Source organism: Cupressus sempervirens, chromosome 5 (assembly GCF_028749045.1).
Source record: "Cupressus sempervirens isolate cs-2001-9-10 chromosome 5, ASM2874904v1, whole genome shotgun sequence".
Lineage (NCBI taxonomy): Eukaryota > Viridiplantae > Streptophyta > Pinopsida > Cupressales > Cupressaceae > Cupressus > Cupressus sempervirens.
In genome coordinates, this window is record NC_143122.1 from 46,510,227 (window position 1) to 46,530,100 (window position 19,874).

The 19,874-nt window shown below is 36.2% G+C and overlaps 1 protein-coding gene and 1 pseudogene across 2 annotated transcripts; one reads left to right on the top strand and one right to left on the bottom strand.

The window, feature by feature from the left end:
- The first annotated feature begins 6,455 nt into the window (after window positions 1–6,455).
- On the top strand, window positions 6,456–8,617 carry LOC149554478 (putative polyamine oxidase 5 pseudogene; annotated as a pseudogene). The gene has a single exon (XR_016364376.1). The product of XR_016364376.1 is annotated as a putative polyamine oxidase 5 pseudogene (transcript).
- A 228-nt stretch (window positions 8,618–8,845) lies between these two features.
- Window positions 8,846–11,682, bottom strand: LOC149554479 (pathogenesis-related protein PR-4-like). Its single transcript, XM_089828532.1, has 2 exons — window positions 11,274–11,682; window positions 8,846–9,547 (listed from the first exon to the last, which is right to left on the bottom strand). Exons 1-2 carry the CDS (start codon window positions 11,550–11,552, stop codon window positions 9,332–9,334), a joined length of 495 nt encoding a protein of 164 aa, XP_089684658.1. The 5' UTR covers window positions 11,553–11,682; the 3' UTR covers window positions 8,846–9,331.
- Window positions 11,683–19,874: the final 8,192 nt, after the last annotated feature.

Here is a 19,874-nt window from a genome sequence, read left to right on the forward strand (position 1 = left end):
GAGCAAAGCTAAGTCTACCAAAACCCTAGGTCGAGAAGAATTGCAAAGGCTAACCCAAGCAGAATGGGATGGTAGAGGACTTAAGCTCAGTACAGTAGTTGACGCTGAATTAAGATTTGGTATTCACGTCATTGCTCATAAAATTTACAGTTCGAGCCATCCAAACAATGTACCTTGTGAAGCAGTAGATTTAGTATATAAGATAGTAAAGAAGAATGTTGAGTTTGATCTGTCTAAATTGTTTTTGTCTCAATTTAATAAAAATATGGAAAGCATAAGGACTTCAAAGAACAACTCCTGCAAATTCGGTTCACTTTTGATCTGTTTATTTTTCTATGTTCAAAAGTCTTTTCCATCAAAAGGATCAGTAGTATGGGGAAAAGATATTCCCGTTCTTTATCAAATAAATGAGTTCATTGCAGAGTTAGGTGAAAATTTTGACAGTGTTTTGGATAATTACTTTAAAGATTTTAAGGAAAGAATGAACAATAGGTTCCAGATTCCACCTATACTGGTTGAGGAATACAAAGAAGATGTATGCTTTATGGTAGATTGTGACAAAGTATACATACAGGCAGTTAGGCCCCGAGTTGCATGGGTGAAACCTCTTCCTTATGAGGTCAATATTGATGAAACCAGAGATATCATAGAAGCACTGGTGAATGAACCAGTAGACCCAAAGCAACTAGTCTTTGGAACTTATGATGAAGCTAAGGCTAGAATTGAGCTTCAAATCAAAATCCCTCAGGTCATTAGCAAAGAAAGAGGAGGATTGCAAAGCTAAAAACAGAAGTTGGTCCTCTAATGATTACTAAAGGGAAAGGAGAAGATGATGAAGAAGAAGAGGAAACCAAGTCAGAAAAAGAAGAGGAGCGTCAACGGAAGAAAGGTAAGGTGATTATCACCAAACCTAAAAAGAAAGCTACTACAGTCTTCTCCAGGAGAACAAGACAAGGGAAGAAGGAACCTGTACTTGTCAAGCCTCCACTCACATTTGAGGCAAGGTTGAAGGAATTAGAAGTAGGTGCTAGCTTCACAAACTTCAAAGCATTGAAGTTTGAAACAAGAACGGAACAGGAGAAAATGCAGATTGAGGAACTGGTATTGAGTAAAATGGGAAGATGGAAATACTCTCTAGACGAGATTGCCTCTCAAATCCCTAAAGAGATATTGGAGAGGTTGCAACCAAGATGGGAAACTACAATCAAGATTTTCAAGGATATCTTTGAGCAAACCCTAAAGAATCTCCTGCCGAGTCTCACTGATGCAGAAGTGAAGAAATCACTGAAAGATCATGAAGGTAATATGATGATTAGATTCCACACTTGTTTGATACTAATAAAAGACATTGAGCATGTTGTAAATGATGCAACAAACATGTGAAAAAATATCTATCATCTACATAAATTCAGTGAGGATATTGTTGAAATCAAGGACAATGATAGCAGTGATGATGATGATATTGAAGATATTCTAGGGGATCTACATTCAATGATGATAAATGTTGAGGAAGAAGACAAGGAAGATGAAATGGAGGAAGAAGAAGCTGAACAAGCTAAGGAGGAAGATGATCTTGTAAAAATTGCAGCCAAAGTCATTACATCTCTTCCTCACTCTCCACCTAAAGCAACTTCATCAACTATGGAGATAGCTTCTACTGGTGAGATTGTGTGCACAATAGCTTTATCAATTGCTCAATCTTCACCTGTCTCCTCTCAGCTCCGGGTACCATCTATGCAAGTGTCTACCACTTCATCAACCAAGCTGTAGCTATCTTCATTGACCGAGTCATCATCAGCTACAACAGTAAGTTCATTAAGCATATCAACTTCTACTGCAGAGTGTATAGTAAATGTACCCACTGGTACTTCAATTTTGACAATTTCATCTGCTCCAATTTTTGCATCTGTTAGTTCTCCCATTCCAACCTGCACATCAATCTTGGGAGGAACATCAATTTTTGATACTATTAGCACTTCTCTCAGTCTTCCTCTAGTTAGTCCTATTCCAGTTTTGTCAGCCAGTCCAGCCTCATCAACTATTGTTTCAGTTTCAAAGGGAAAAGGTGAAGTCACTGCAGGAAAAGCAAAGAGATACCTGTTTTCCAGCAAGGCAGTGGATGAGGAAATAGACTTGGATAAGGACATTGTCATTCCTAAGATAGATTTGGATACTGCATTAGTCGATGAAATGAGAATGACCAGTCAGCTATTAGAGCAGAAGGCAAGGCAAAAACAACTGAGGCATGAGAGAGACTAGGAATATAGTATTATTGAAAGTGCTAAGAATATTCTAATAGAGGCTATAGGTGTTGAAGTAGATTCTACTCAACACATTTTGATTCAGTTAGAAGAGGTTGTATATAAATTCAATGAGGATACCTCCGGCCAAGAAAAATTGATTGAAAAGGCAGAGAAGAAATTTGACAATAAGGTGCTTGAGCACATTGCTCAGCATATTGCATTAAAACAGGTAGAATTGTCTACAATTTTGAGTAATTTTGAACATTCTTTTAATAATGTAACTTCACTTTTTGGAAAACTTGGTGATGTTACCGAGTATACTAAGGAAATCAAAGAAAAGTTGAATAAAATTGATGAGGATATGAAGGTCAGTGCCCAAATGTTGCAGCTTGACCACAGTTCAAGTTCATCCCATCATCTCAGAATAAGATTTTTGTTAGAAAAACAGGCAGAATTGTTGAGAGAGAAAGCAAGGATTAGGTGTACTCTGATTGACATCCAAAATATGATCCTTCCTGTCATGGACACAATGCAGAAGCATATTTCCCATTCCAAATCATTGATTCATGACAAAAACTTCTCAATTGTAGATCATATGATTGAACTCTCTGCAGAAGTTCAAATAGCACTCTCCACCAGCAAACTTTTGCAAGAAAATTGGGATAAGATATTGGCTCTTATTCTCAAGGTACATTCTGAGTTTATCTCTCATTTTGAAATCTCTGTGTAAATATATATTGTTTAATTTGGCATTATTGTCAAAAAGGGGGAGATAGCACACTCCAAGAGATAATTGTGCAAGAGATATGTGTAAACTGTGCATATTGTATGGGGGAGATACATGTAAGAAAGATATGTGTAATAAGACTTGCAAAGATCAATTTTGAAAATTCAGAACTGTATGCCAATTTTTGCACATAAACTTTGAATCATAATTGTTTTTGTCACTAATGCCAAAGGGGGAGATTGTTGGCATAAAGTTATTTGCCATTAGTGACAACGCTCATCTCACATTTCTAACTGAGCACCGAGTAATACAGTTCAGACTAAGTGATGGCAACTCAGTTCAAACCGAGCACTGAAGACACAGTTCAAACTGAGCACTGAAGACACAATTCAAACCGAGTGTCAAAGATACAGTCCAAACCGAGCATCGAAGACACAGTTCTAACCGTGTGAAGAAGCACTTAGTGTGAACCAAGTGAAGATGAACTTAGTATTAACTGAGTGAAGAAGCACTTAGTGTTAACCGAGTGAAGATGCACTTAGTGTTAAACCGATTAAAGATGCACTCAGTATTAACCGAGTGAGGAAGCACTCAGTGATGACCGAGTGAAGAAGGACTCAGTGATAACCGAGCTCAGGAGGTTAACGAAGAAGTTAGTTTCTACCGAGTGACACTATATCTACCGAGTCACCAATGGTTACCGAGTTCCAGGCAATGTTGTATGACTAGTATGAACCAAGCCCCTACCTCTACCGAGTGCATGACGATGCCGAGTAACATAGTGGATGTCGCGTATCAGAAGGTCATCAAGTCTGTCTGAAGAACCCGAGTTTATTTTACTATTTGGCCGACTCAGTTATATTTTGTTTACATGTGTTTGGCCGACTTTGTATGAATAATTATTGGAATGGTATATATATTTAATGTATTATATCATTCAATAGATATATAAGATATAGAATATTGCACAAAAAAAAAGGGACATAAGATATGATATGAGAAGTGGAATATATGGAATTATGATAATGCGAATTCATCAGCAGTAAAGAATACTCAGCAAGGTCTACAAGGAGCAGAAATGATTTCAACAATCACAGAAGGTGATCTACAATAAAGAATCCAGTCAAAGTTGTAAGTTGATTTGTTGGTTCATCCTAACAGGTGAATCATTCTTGTAAATCCTTTAATAGGGTAGACTTAACTGTCTTTATTCAAATCTCCTAATAGAGTGCATACTTGTAAAGTATGTTTGTAAATCCTCTAACAAGGTGGATCTAGCAATCCTATGTGCTCCTAACAGGGCAGATCACCAGAAGTGATCATTGTAAGCCTTAAGCGGCCAACTTCATACTGCAGTAACGAAGCTTTGTGGGTATCATCCCCACCCCAGTTTTACTTTCTATTTTGGAACGTTTCTGGGTCACCAAATCTCTGTGCATATATGGTTTAAATGTTTAATAGTTCTTTTATGCAGCAGGCTAGATGAGTGAATGTTGTATATGGTTATTCTGAATTGACTTGAAAGTTTTATTGTTACTGATTCACCCCTCCCCTCTCAGTAACCTATTATATCTTGAATATTTCCAACACTACTATCAAGAACTTAATTGTATAATTTCTTAGTCAAATTCATTGGTCTATGTTCCATAAATAGTTTGTTATACTAGTATGGATGACCTTTTGTAAATCACCCAATGTTGAACACTAGAGTGAGAAATGCTATAAGATAGTTTATCATACTAATATGGGTGACCTTGTAAAAAAGAGATAACTTATAAAACATAAACTAAAACATAAATCTGTTGGCAATATGGTCAGTCAGATATCTAGAGAGTTTTCATTTATGGCATGTATTCAACATTTCATTTATGCATTTACATATAGAAAATTGTCTAAGTGTTAGACAATTTGCAACAGTATAGAGACAAATGTGATGTGTACGGATGACACACTTCGAGTTAGCTCATGTGCAGTTGAACATAACATTATGGCAATGTCATGATGACATAACTTAGTGCGCAGATATGTACAAACAATATGATGCAAGTTACAATTAAAATATCAGTTCAGGTATTTGACAAAACATAATAGAGCATATCAGAAATATGAGTTGTACGACTTAAAAGGAATTATTTTGGTGACAAAATAATTACTAAGTCATGATAAGATGACTTTGTGGATATCAACTCATAAGTGATTTTATATTTTGTCAAGCATGTGAAGACATGAAGGTTGACTGAGCAGAGAATTTTTAATTTGCGAGATATAAGTAGAGATATTATCTTGCACAAATAATGTGAAGTTTATGTGAAAGACGTGTGACATGCAAACTATTGTGAAGACAACTTGAAAGATATGCGAGTCTTATGTGATGCAAGATTTGATGTATGATCAGAGAAAGTGCAAGTTTTAGCAGTGAGAAAGTATTCTATGTATACTTATACTTGTGAAAAACTTTATTGATTATTGCATGTTAGGGTAGTGGGCTCTTCTTGCATACATTGTATTTGATCTACCAACTCCTAATAGGGTTGAAGCAACTCCTAATAGGGTTGAGGCTTCTAACAAGGCCTAATCCTCTAACAAGGAATCAAGCCACTATATGTACTTCATTGACTCCTAACAGGGTCAATACCCTTAACATGATTCTTTTGTTTAGTGGATCATCTAGTGGGTATCAACCCCATCAAGGTTTTCCTTTAGGCAGGGTTTCCCTAGTTAACAAATAATGGTGTTATGAATTCTCTTTGTGTATGGTTATATTTACTGTTCAACATTGTTGGTTTACTTTCATATGCAAGTTATAAAGTAATTAACAATATTCACTTGTGAGAAAAATTTTGTAGAATACTGATTCACTCCCCCCCATTCTCAATATTATCTATTTCTAACAAAATCTTGTTACGGGGAATATTTTCTTCTTCTTCTAAACTTAGTATTGTCCCCTTGATAAGATTTAAGTCTTAGCCAATGCCCTAGAAAAGATCCACTACTTCACTCTAATGAAAGATGGGATACAAGGTGTCAAATTAATATTTTTCTACATTGAAATGATATATGAAAAAAAAAACTCAGTAACGTGGTCATCAGATTTCAGACCCTCTCACACGGCGGGGACCATGTCCTCACATGACGTCGACTATGCTCCGGAAAAAATGTACCAAATGTCAAAAAAAAAAAAAATCTTCAGATCTCCAAAAGTACAGTGATTGTTTCTCAAAATTTGTGTTGTTTTCGATTACAAAACATATAGATCATTAAGAACAAATGTTGAAAATTTTAGAAATCATGAAGAACAAATATTGAAAATTTCAGCGAAATCTATTGTATTGTCCATTTTTCCGCCTGTGGCTATACAGCCACAAAAATGCAATTCCTTTACATTGCTTTTTGTAACTTTTCAAAAAAAATTATAAAGTCCTCTCCTTCGTAAGAAAGTGCGTTTCCGTGGCTGTATAGACGTTGCCGGACATGATTTTGTTTTGGAGACCATACAATATATTCTCCCCGCCTTAAGTCAAACACTCACAAACAAAAAACTGGCTGGTCTCAATCATTTTCACGAATTGTTTTAAGGGTTCCTGAATCATTTGCTACAGTCGGGAATAGTGCCAGGGCTTGGAATTCATATCACCAAGTTGGGTATATTACAGTAGGAATCATGAATTGACTTTACTATATGTGCAGACTGAAATTGGGCTTCAGAATCTTTATCACCAGTTATGTAATGCGGATAAAGAGCTTCTGAATCAATTTAGGGTTTGCATCTAAAATGACATTATAGGGTTTGCACCAACCAAAAACATTATAGGGTTTCTCAATCATCTGTCCAGTTGCGTATATTGATATAGAGTTTGAAAGATTCAATTTCACCAGTTGGGTGTACTAATATTGGACTTTTGAATATCTTTCAACACGTGAGTGTATCGGTGAGTTCATCATGAGCTTAGCTAGGAAGCCTCGAATTGCTATTGTTGGGGCAGGAATGGCGGGCCTCTCTGCCGCGAATAGGCTAATCGAAGCCTGTAGAAGCAGCGATGGCTCTATCCCCTTTGATCTTCTCGTCGTAGAAGCAAGCAATCGAGCAGGAGGAAGGATCTGCAGTGCTGAATTCCACGGTGAGAATGTGGAATCAGGTGCTACATGGATTCATGGCATTGAAGGAAGCCCCATCTATGCCATTGCTAAGCAGATTGGTGCTATGAGCGATAATAGCAAGCCATGGGAGTTCATGAACGGTTTTCCTTTGGCTACCCCTGCTATTGCTGAAGGTGGATTCATTGTTCCCCATCCCGTGGTTGCTCCGATGGTGAGTTACTATAGGCGTTTGCTATCTATGGTGCTGCAACAGACCAAAACTGAGATAAATTTGGCAAATGTAGTGGAACAGCACAGGCTGGAGGAGTTGATTAGGGATTGTAGAAGCTTGGGAGACTATTTAAGAAAAGGGTTAGATAAATATTTTGAGGAAGCTGATAAGAAGGATCAATGTCAAATTTCTTCTCCCAGGGCATCCAATTGGAATTTGAGGTCATTGCAGGAGGCTGTGTTTTATACTCAGGGTAATTTGCAGAGAAGTATAACTGCTGCAGATGATTTGGATAATTTGGATTTAGAAGCTTGCGGGGAGTATAGGGAGTATCCAGGGGAGCAATTGCCTATACCTAGGGGCTTTTCTAGTGTGGTGAACGAACTTGTAAGTAAGCTTCCAGAAGGAAGCATAATGTTTAATGCTAGGGTTGAGAGGATTGAGTGGTGTTGTGATGGGAATAGGCCCGTGTTGCTGAAAGGGCCTGATATTGAGGCCGATCATGTGATTTTGACTGTTTCATTGGGTGTACTGAAATCTTGTATAGAAGGTTGCAAGAAGAATGATGTTGATAGTGGAAAGGATGAGGTAGATGGCCTTCATTTTGGGGGATTTCAACCTCCATTGCCATCAAAAAAGGTTGATGCAATTAGTAGGCTTGGGTTTGGGGTGGTAGATAAGTTGCACATGCACTTCAGTTCTGGTATTTCAGATGTACCAGGCCTTGTATTTGTATTTCGTAAAGTACAAGATAGTGGCGGTGATAGTGAGTGTGAAAATGGAGGTATTCCATGCTGGATGAGGAGGACCTATTCCATGACGCCCATTCACAATAATTCTAGAATTGTTGCTTCATGGCTTGCGGGAAAGGAAGCAATACAAATGGAGTCCTTGTCAGATGATGACATCACCCATGGGATGCTGACTACCCTCTCTGCGTTTGGCATCAATCCTAGGAAGATCAGTAACAACGATGAGGACAAAATGCCTGTGATTGATGCCGTCCTTAGAAGCAAATGGGGTACAAATCCTCTGTTTTGGGGGTCTTATAGCTATGTCCCCCTGGGTTCTTCAGGTGAAGATATTGAACAATTAGCAGAGCCATTGCCGTATCCTGAGGATTTTAACAAAAAACCTCTCCAAATACTTTTTGCAGGGGAGGCTACTGATAAGAATTATTATTCAACGACCCATGCTGCCTTTTTAAGTGGAGTCAGAGAAGCGAACAGGTTGCTCAAACACTATAACTTCCTATAGCTGCATTTGGTTTTATTTGCTGTTATTCCTTTTGAAATAAGATATAATATCAAACTTTATTAATATCATGTTTGAATTTAAGATTGTTGTTTGCTTCCCTTTGATTTCTTTCAAGCCTCCTATATAAATAAATAGAATTAGTTAAAATAAAACAATTCCGTCGGTAAACAGACTAGTAATAGTTGTACACTACTATATGCTGAATTTTGCATCTGATTGCTTTAGTTGAACTAATGTTTTTTTTATGATATAAATTGACAGTACAAAATTCATTTCAGTATACAACTGCCACCATACGTTAGACTTAGAAGCCACTGAAAGTGAAGAATACATATATTAATATGATAAGTTTCAGGAAACATCTTTTGCTGTAGAGGCTGATGACATTCTCTGCCATCTCCAGATCTATTGTCATGCAGGTATTAAATATTTATCAATCATTTCTTCCTATGTTCGGTACACGTTCACTCTTCTATGCATTATGCATAATTATTAAGTTAAAATTACACATGACCTAGCATTGGGTTATAATAGAAAGTGACAAGATATCATATCTTTGAGCAGTTGACTTTCTTGAAAGTAGAAACATGGCTCACATAAGGCCAACATTGTCTTCATATAGGTATTTAAGTTCCATTCTCATTTATGTATATATGTAGCTTTGACCTTTAATTAAAAAAAATCCACTCTCATCTATGTATATATGTAGCCCTGACCTTTATTAAAAAAAAATGTCCTTATATTCCAAGCCATTGATCCTTTGATTCATCGTTCATCATTCCCATCTCTGTCTTTTTATATTATATTTAGTATTAAGTTGACTGATATGACCTTCTTTATGCTATCATCACAGTCAACAAATTGATAATCCACCTGCAGGTGACCAGCATTATATCCATTGCCATTTGTGTCAATCTTGTTGAATTCATTGACGTCCAAATCAAGGCCTCCATTGGAACATTGATCAACTATTCTTACAGTTGTCTGTGCTTTTGTGTCTCGGTTTGTCACCTGCATAGCAACACCATAAGAGCACTCCATCAAATTATATAAAATGTAGATTTCGATCATAAAAATTTAGAATATTGAATAATTTATAACATCCCAAAATTCTAACACTGCAGGTAAATTGATTCAATGGAGCTAATGTCAATTAAACTATTTATGTAGATTGACTCGAGAGACTGGTTGAAGCCAAAATGCTCCAAAGTAACACCAACTTTGACTAGACAATCCCTCTGTATTTGTTTTTCGCTTTTTCACTTCCGAACCTGAAACACCAGATCCTTGAATTTACAAAATCTCTTGCAGAAAAGATCTCTGACAAGCTTCTTATCCCACACTTCCCAAGTACCCCTATTTTGGCAATTCCGCAACTATGCTGCCATCGGAAAGGGTATTTGAATTTCTATTTAAAATTTGATTTTTGAAAGTTCAATTGAATATATACTATGTTTTATATTATGTTACTATGTTGAATGTTTAATAATCCTGGTTGGTGTTGCAATTTAGTGATAGGTTTCTCTGTTCACAACTCTGACTTGATAAAGAGCTAAAGCCCACATTTTTCAGAGGCTTTCATCCCGACCTTTCCATTCAATCCTGAAACCCTGCAATCATGAGTTACCCTCCCTTGCGGCTCTGCAGTATGACAAAGATAAATATTTACTTGAGCTTTCCTCAGTTCTTGCATGCTAACCCCCTTATGAATATGACGCTCCACTCCTTCCAGTTTCCAAATCTTTTCAGGTCAATCTTTTGATTCTTGTTTCCTTTTATTTCTAAACCGTTTATTTCCTTCTATAAACTAAGCAATTTCTATTGGAGTGACTTGGTTTGAGGCATTTGGTAGCAACATATGAAGAGTTCTTAGATTACAGTTTGTAGCCGTCAATTACCAAAATTTGTGGGCGAGGTGATACGGGGAAGATCCTTACTCACTGTAGTATTCACACAAATCTGACATAAGTTAAACCTTTTAATATTTTGTTACCACATTAAATTCTGTGTAGTGTTTTTCCCTTTGAATGCTGCATTGGTAGGCCTTGAAGCATAGCGCAAACGTAGATTCTATTACTGTACTTCTTCTCAGAGTCACATTCTAGTTTCCCTTTTGCAAAGAACAATACTGTTTTCCAAATCCAGTAGTTAGACGGTAGCATGTAAAAGTAGAAGACCTAACTTCTGGTTAAGAGTTATGATGATTCTTGTGTCCCCATAGTAAAAATCAAGACAATTCACATAATCTTGACAATGGCAGCATTGTTTGGATAAAAAATTCATCAGATGGGCGTGAAGAGTTTCAAGAAATCTAAAAACCCAACGACAGGGATATATTATACCTACTTGTAGGTCGAAGTATGCTGACTTGTCAAATAAACAAGCTCCTTGAGCATAAACATCAAGATTGATGAGCACTCCCTTACTCATGGGGTGACCAAGAATCCTTGTGATCCCAGAGAGGCTCTACCTCAAAGAGCAAGTGCAGAGATATAATCTAAAATCTAAATTCACAGAATATAATCCAAGAGTTTTACAAAATTTTGAACGGATTAATAAAACATGTGTCATACAAAACACACAATCTTAAATAAATTGAAGAGAAGAAATATGCTCCAAAGTCACATATATTGAAATCTAAGATTGTCCAACAAGAAAAATTTGCCAAACCAACAAAAAATAAATAGAGGATCATATGAAGAAACTGCTAATTCAGATCTATAGAGTGATCACTTGCCCTTAAACATTTCCCGCAAGAGGCTTCTCCGGTTGGGCCAACTGGTCCGCAGAAGGCAGTCCAGCCATATTTCTTACGCCATTCGAGGGGCTTGTCTGCATCCCACGTTGCACAGTAAACAGATGCCGTGTTCAAATCCCACCCGATATTTTGAGGATTATAATTATTATAAGTTGCCCTCACATTTGTGGCTGTTTGAGCATTAGCCTGCAATGCAAACAAACTCAGGCAGCCCAATATCACCGCCAACATCACTCTATTCTCCATCACATAATACATCTGTTTTGCCACAAGATTCCGGAAAACACTGTTTTTCCCACTTCTGAACAATGATAATCTGTCCAGGATATATGTTGCAATGGGGAGCCTAGACAGAGTACTTGTTCAAACAACTCGATCAGTCAATAGAGCTGGAGTCTCCATTTCTATTGACTTAAAACGGTCAAAAGGTAAAGAGGACCCGATTATGCTGTGGGGTCTTCACATGTGCCACTACGGACATATCACTAAACATTTGTTTAGGTAAGTAGGAGATATTTTTAACTTGCGATATTGCCATTAAGATTAGTTGTCTATTTTAAGTGCAATTCATTGATATTACCAGAATATCATGGTGGCATTATATATATGTAAGTGCAATTCATAGATATTACCTTAATCAAATTCATTGATCAGTATTTTATGAATAGTGATTAAGAGAACTCATTTCTCATGAGAAAAATGAAATACCCAACATTAAACATTTACAAAATCAAACTTTTCTTTTCCTTTATTTTATCTAAATATGTTTTGTATTTAATTAATGTATTTCATAATTAGATATAAGACAAGAGCGACATTTCAGTGGCGAAGGAAAGTATATGTATGTAGATGAAAAATGAAATAAAGAAAGAGAGGAGATATGAAGAGAGGGGTATAAGAAATATAATCATATGTCATGACATAATTGATTTTAAATATAAAAATATGTATATTTATTAATTATATATTTTAAAATGATTGATTAGCTATTACTTGTTACAAATTATCATTAATTTTTTTAAATGAAAATATTTATAATAAATTTAAGTTTAGATTTGGCTTTATAAGACTTGTTGCATGAAGAGTACATAGAAAAGTATGTAGTTAAATAAAATTTAAATAAAGAATAAAATTAATGTTTAAGTTCATTAAAATTTCTATAATAAATTTGATTTTAGATATGGCTTTATAAGTCTTGTTGCATGAAGATTGCATGCAAAAATATGTAGTTAATTAAAATTTAAATAAAGGCTAAAATTAATCTTTTAGTTTATTAAAATTTATATATTAAGAAATATGCACTTGGAGAAAATAAGTAGTATATTTAAATATGAAGAATAATAAAAAAAATTTAAAATTTAAATTAAAGATAATTAATCATTTTTTTAATTAAAATGAAATTTTAAATAGTAAAATCACACTTATAATATAGTAATATTTAATCACGATCTATAATTAATATGATTATACAAGTATGAAAGGCAAGTGAAATTTTTCTTCTACACATTATTTTTAAAATTGCTAAATTCTATTATATGGCTTTTAATAATAATTATACAATATTTATATTTAATAATTTATAGTATAAAATTTTTTGTAAAACTTTAATTGAAATTATTAGTGGAAGAACACTTAATGTTAATCCTTATGTGTGGCCGTAATTAAGGACAACTCCACATCCAAATTATAATTAGTTGCAAAAATGTGATATAGATATAACTTAGGATGTTATAAGAACATGAGAAAACCAAATGGTGTGTCTCTTTTTGTTGCAATAGATAGTTGGAATATGACGAGACCAGACTCGAAAAACTTAATTTGGTGTTGTTGATTCCAACAAAATGATAATCAAATAATTTTTATTTCCAGTTTGATCCAATTGAAGAGGAAAGGTTAGTCCAATACAAATTGGTATGATGTGTGAGTATGAAGGGTTGTCTTGTTTAGTACTGATGTAGTGCAAGGAAGGAGAATCCCCAAAGGGGATGTCCTACTCCCCATCAAATAACCACATAACAAAAGATAAACAACAATGCAAGATCTGATATCAAATCACAACTCTTTATTCATAGATATAACTGATTATGTGTTGGGCTGTAAGATCTTCCCACTTATAACCAAATACAGAGCAAGTAATAGTTCTGCAAGATCCCTCAAGATCCAACCCAAACCCTAGCTAGTCTAGATCCACACTGGTAGAAACCTCCAAGGAAGATCCAACAGGTACTCGTAAGCTCACCAAGCAATCTTCTTGTTTCCCAAGCCTCAACTACTAGCCTTTCTCAAAATTTGCTCCTCTACCATCTCTTCTCCAAGATGGATGAATAATGACTAAAGACTTCACCACAACCCCTACTTATACCCAACTAAGCCACAAGTCGGCCCAGTCAACTACTTAAAGAGCCATAAGTCGGCCTCCAGTAGAAATTAAATACCAAATGCCTTTAAAAGCTTACAATAATTATTAAATACATCAAAATTAATTACCCAAGACCCAAATAGGTCCACTCAACCCCACCAAAATCCTTTAATCATAAAAGATAGCCAACTACCCCAAGATGATCTTGCATCAGTCTCCCCAAGTGAAAAAAGATGTTCTCAATAGCTAGAAGAACATCTATCGAGATCTAACACATAAATCTCGAACTGGTTCTTCACACACATGTCCTCAGTCTTTAGCTTGGACACTCTTTCCCTTGCTCTTCTTCCACTTTTCCGTACTTGGTGTTCCATAGGTTTTCTATCCAAACTGATTGCTAACACTTTCAAAATCTGCCAACTCAACTTAGCTTCCAATACTCAGGTTCCTTCTACCAACCTCTTCATTCCACAAAGGAATCGACGAATGCTTCTTGCCACCTTTCTCAATTGTAAACACATTCTTGACAGAATCATCCACAACCTTGCAATCATACTGCAAAGGTCTACCAAGCAACACATGACAATTGTTCATGTCCACAATATCACACAACACTTGATCCTTATACTGCCCAATCTAGAAATCAACAAGGCACTGCTCCCTCACTTCTAAAGCATGCTCACCTCGCAACCAACCAATCCTATAAGGATAAGGATGTCTCACTCTCTTCAAACCAAGTTTTTGAACCATCTCCTCCGCAACAAGGTTATTATTACTACCACCATCCACAATCACATTGCAAACTTTACCACAAAACTTACAACGAATCCTGAAAAAACTAGTCCTCTAACAAGAATCCAATGTGCCCTAACCATCCAATACTCATCAAGCCAATAAACTTTCTCCTTGCTCAAGTTTATGGTCTTTAACCTCATTCACAACAACAACCCTTCTATCACTAGCCTTCTATGGATAATCATAAGATCTATGTCCTTCTTCATGACATTTGAAACAATTACCCTTAAACTCACCTCTACCTATCCTCTTCTGATCAACAGGTTTTGGTTCATCTTCTGAACTCGGTTTAGCTTTTGCTGAGTAGTCCTGCTTCTCCTTCCCTAGGGAACTACCTTGATTCTTCCTCTTCAGTTTCTCCTCTGCTATCAAAGCATACTGATAAGCATCCTCAATCGATGAAATATTCAACATACCAACCTCATCTTGAATATTGAATCTCAAACCATTAATGTACTGAGCTATCTTTTCCTTTGACAATTCTCTATGCCTAGACTGAATAGTCAACTTATAAAACTCCTCGGTATAATCTTTCATAGACATATCTTTCTGTTTCAGATTCAACAACCTCTTAAACAACCCAAGTTCATAATCAACAAGAATGAACTTAGCCTTTAACTTAGTCACCATCAATCTCCATCTAGTGATCTTCAATTCACCTTCTTCTTCTCTATCTCTTTGTAGTTCCTTCCACCAAAGAGTAGCATGTCCCTTCATCTTAGTTTATGCCAACCTTACTCTGAGTGGATCCTCAATATCCTCAAGCTCAAAGTAGTCTTCTAATTCACCAATCCAATCAATCAGGTCTTCAAGATTCAAAGTACCTGAGGAATTAGAAACCTCCATCTTATGCTTCAACTTTAGTTGTGATCTAGGTCTAGCACACTGACCAACCCTATTTCCCATAGGTCTCTCCACATGATCAGTTCTAGCCTCACCACTTAATCCAGCAAATTCAAAGTCTTTAGCAGCTTCCTTATAACCATCTCTAGTACCCATATCCCAAGGTACACCACCTATAGCACTTATGATCTCAATGATCGTATCACTCTTCATTAATGCCATCTCAGATCTAAAACTGGCTTTAACTTCCTATATTTTATATGTAAAATCAGCTTTAACCTTCTCTAAGATTGTTTCTTTCAAAACATCACTAAGATCATCAATCACCTTAGGGTCCAATCTTCTTGGAGACATCTTCCAAGATTTTCACAAACCCTAATAATCTACTTCACAAAACCTTGGTGCAAACTGCCCCAACTTTGGCACTCGGTCTACACACTTAGGAACAACCTTCACTCTGATACCACTTGATATAGTGCAAGGTAGGAGAATCCCCAAAGGAGATATCCTAGCCCCCAACAAATAACCACACAATAGAAGATAAACAACAATGCAAGATCTGATATCAAATCACAATTCTTTATTCATAGATATAATTGATTACATGCAATGTGTCAAGCTATAAGGCCTTCCTAGTTACGGTCAAATACAAAGAAAGTAATAATTTTGCAAGATCCCTCAAGATCTAGTCCAAACCCTAGCTAGTCCAGATCCACACTCTGGTAGAAACCTCCAAGGAAGATCCAACGAGTACTCGCAAGCCCACTAAACAATGTCCTTGTTTCCCAAGCCTCAGCTACTAGCCTTTCTCAAAATTGTCTTCTCTACCACCTCCTCTTTCTCCAAGATGGATAAATAATGACTAAAGACTTCACCACAACCCCTACTTATACCTAGCTAAGCCACAAGTTGGCCCAATATGTTAAAAATTAAATATCCCTTACATTAACTACTTGAAGAGCCACAAGTCGGCCTCCAATAGAAAATAAATACTAAATGCCTTTAAAGGATTACAATAATTATTAAATACATCAAAATTAATTACCCAAGACCCAAATAGGTCAACTCAACCCCACCAAAATTGCTTAATCATGTAGGATAGCCAACTACCCTAGGATGCTCCTGCATCAAGTACTGAACTCAACGCATTTTTGGTTTTAATTAGAGTTCATATAGATTATGAGCATTGTAATACCACCACATAAGTTGGAAATCTTAATTAGAAAATTGACAAAATATACTAGGCCTAGCCATGTGCAAGGTAAAAGACACATGCTTGTTTCATGGAAATGTTATCTTTGAACAATAAATCCTCTCACATGTTCCTATTAATAAAGCCATATCCTAATTTCTTTTACGATTCATTCTCCCTTGTGTACACATCTCCCTTCATAAATACCAGGCTTCTACTTGTTTCATGGAAATGTTATTGATGACATGAAGAAATAGAAGTTTTATTAGCCCTTTTTGTGAACATTTGTCTATAACATGCTGAACTTTATCATCCTTTAGTAAAAATGTTTTGAACTTTTGATGTATAAAGTATGGACATAGGGCATAAAATGATAATCATAATTATATTTAAAAAGGGGTTCATTTTGTGGTAAAAATCTTTCTTCATGAATGTTTGATGTGGGTAGATCTTCCTGCAGCTGAAGAGATTGCAAAAACTGTTAGTTGAATAATTAATGCCTTTTCTTTATAAACTAATAAATGAAAATAAATCTTTGCGGGAAGTCTTGTGTGTATTAAATGTTGATCACAGGATACAAGCAGAGCAGAGTTATACAAACTACGAAGGAATAGTGCTAAAGCATTGATGACATTAAGGAGAAGCGTTATGACATCGTTGCAACTAGAAGACTTGGCGGCAAAGTCAAAAGGGGCCTGTTTTAATGAATAACCAAGTGGGACTTGATAAAGTGGCTGAGCAAGGAAGTAAGCATAAAATCAATCAGTTAAACATGCAAAGAACAATACCTGGATTCCTGGAAAGTTGTTTGAAGACAGATAAATGAGCAAATCTAGCATTTGCTATGATCTCTATATTTGTGGGGAATTTAAGGGAGAATTAATGTCTTTCCAATTGCATGTTTGCAGTCTTGAAATTGTAACTGACTTTCCTTCATGAGAAAGTTGTAGTTTTAGCAGCTTTTTGTTCTTCTCTATAAATAAGACCTCGTCTGTATCCATGAGGTTAAGTAGTGAATAGATAGACAAAGTTGATAGACATCTTACTGTTTTTCCTAAGTTATTGTAATACTGCATATTTGATGAATACATGCCTTTGCTGAGTTTCTACACTTTTATCTGAGTTTGTCTTTCCTTCATTCTTCCGTGGGGGCCCATGCAGAAGGTGGAGTTTTACTTTAGTAAGTAGAAGTTAGACTCAGTTTTCTAAGTTAGAGTAAAAACTATTGTTCCTGCAACCACTGGAAACAGAACCAATCACTATTCCTACAGCAGTAGGTGCATAGATATATGGCTAAATAATTAGAATTTCCTTCTAAGTATTTGATAGTCGTCTTTCCTTTGGATAAACTAGGTTTCCTTAATAGTTATTGCATTCAAAGTAGTAGTGACTTTTAGTAAAAACTAGAGCATATACTTTGCAGACATCATCTCAAGTTCACACTCTCGGATTGACATTTAATGAAAATCAGCATAGTACTTTGGTGGTAAGGGATTTCCAATCCTACAACTAAAAGGATGTTATATTGATTAGACATATTTTTGGCATTATTGCTGGGGATGGTGTCAGTCTAGTATTTACTATTGAGTCATTTAGTTTCATTTCCATCATTTTTGCATGCATAGAAGAAGAGATCACCTTGGAAGATTTCTTCCCAACTTCAATCAGGAAGATCCTCTTTATCTTGACTCTGAAGAAAGAGAAGAAAGAAAAGAGAGAGAAGAAGAACTATTTGAGAACATATTTGCATAAGTACTAGAACAAGTACAATCACCAACCACATCTGAAGAATCTTTTCATTTGAATAATCTTTTTGTTGAGCCAGAATATCAAGATAATCCATTAGCTCTAGTCATTTATCAGCCACCACTAGGACATCTACAAATGGCAGTAGCTCAACCTACCTTTCCCTTTCCAATTCCTCCTCTACAGGGTAATCAAAATTTGAAAAGTATACCCTCAGTTGCCTTGCCTAAATTTTATGGCCTTATTACTGAAGATCCAGAAACTTTTCTCTTTGAATTTGACATCCTTTGTCGAAGTTATGACTACACAACTAATGCCCATAAGCTGAAATTGTTTCCATCAACTCTCAAAGAAGCTACTTTGAGATGGTTTATGAGTTTAGGTGCCAATGTTGTGACAAATTGGCCAACTATGAGTAATCTATTCCTTAATAAATATAAGGAATATTGTAGAGCCCATGATTTGAAAGGAGATGACATTTTTAAAATGACAGAAAAGGAGGATGAGACTTTGGAGGACTATGTTGCCCGATTCATGTTTAACCTACAGTGCAACACACAACATCAACTGAATGAGGAGTCTCAAAAGCATCTCTTTTTGAAAGGATTACATGATAGGAGTATGGAAGCTTTAGACTTAATGGCTGGAGGTGACATTACATAGAAGACGTGGGCTGAAATCCGGAATATTTGTTTAAACTATTCCAGAGCAACAACAAAAAAAGGACGAGGTTTCAAGGATTTACTCCAAAAGACTCCTGGGACAGGGGTATCTAAGATAGAATTGTCAAACCTCTTGTCAGATTTTAAGCAAGACATCATTAATGATGTTGCTACACAATTGGATACCATGCAAGCACGTAGGAAGAAGGAAGATGTTGATAGTATGTTGGCAGAATATTGCCCCCATTGTAGAGAAAAGAAACACAACTATCGATGTAAGCCTATTTCTAGCATGGAATCACAACATGTGCCTACTGAGTTCAAGGCAATTGATGAAGATGAGGAAGTCTTTTATGTTTCTCAACGGAGGCCATGTGCTCCAAGATCAAGTATTCCTCAAGACCCACTCCATAATTATGGTAGTAATAGTCAATGGCAACAACAACATGGTAATTATAATCATTGACAGCAACCTTACCAAGGTTGGTCGCAGACCAACCAAGGGTGGCAACAACCTAACCAAGGATGGCACCAACCTCAGCAGGGTTGGCAGAAAACTCAGAATTGGCAGCAGCATCAGTAGCAGCCGGCTTTGACTCAACCTCTTCAATAGCAAGCCTTAATACCTCCTGCAACCAATATAGCTCCTCCAAAACAGCCATAGTTACCTACACAACCTGCACCTAACCCTAATAGTGCAAAACCTTTAGCCCAGCAACAAAGTTATTCCATTACCCTAAATGATATTCATCTAAGATCTAGAACAACGCTTGCCTCACCTCAGCAGCCCATTATAACAGAAATAGATGATACGAGTGCTGAGTCAGTTCAAGAACCTGCCACCACTGTTTCTCTTGCAGCCAAAATACCACCATTTCCTAACAAATTAATAGAGCAAATACTGCCAAGTGAAAAGCAAGCTGCACTAAATTTGCTCGAGCAACTCAAGCAAATAACGGTAAAAATTCCCTTACTTGATGCAA

Excerpts from the sequence above, each read along its gene's own strand:
- LOC149554479 (XM_089828532.1), bottom strand. The coding sequence starts at position 11,552 with ATGTATTATGTGATGGAGAATAGAGTGATGTTGGCGGTGATATTGGGC. Across the intron at positions 9,548-11,273 it reads CTTGCGGGAAATGTTTAAGG|GTGACAAACCGAGACACAAA; the intron begins GCAAGTGATCAC and ends GTTGCTATGCAG.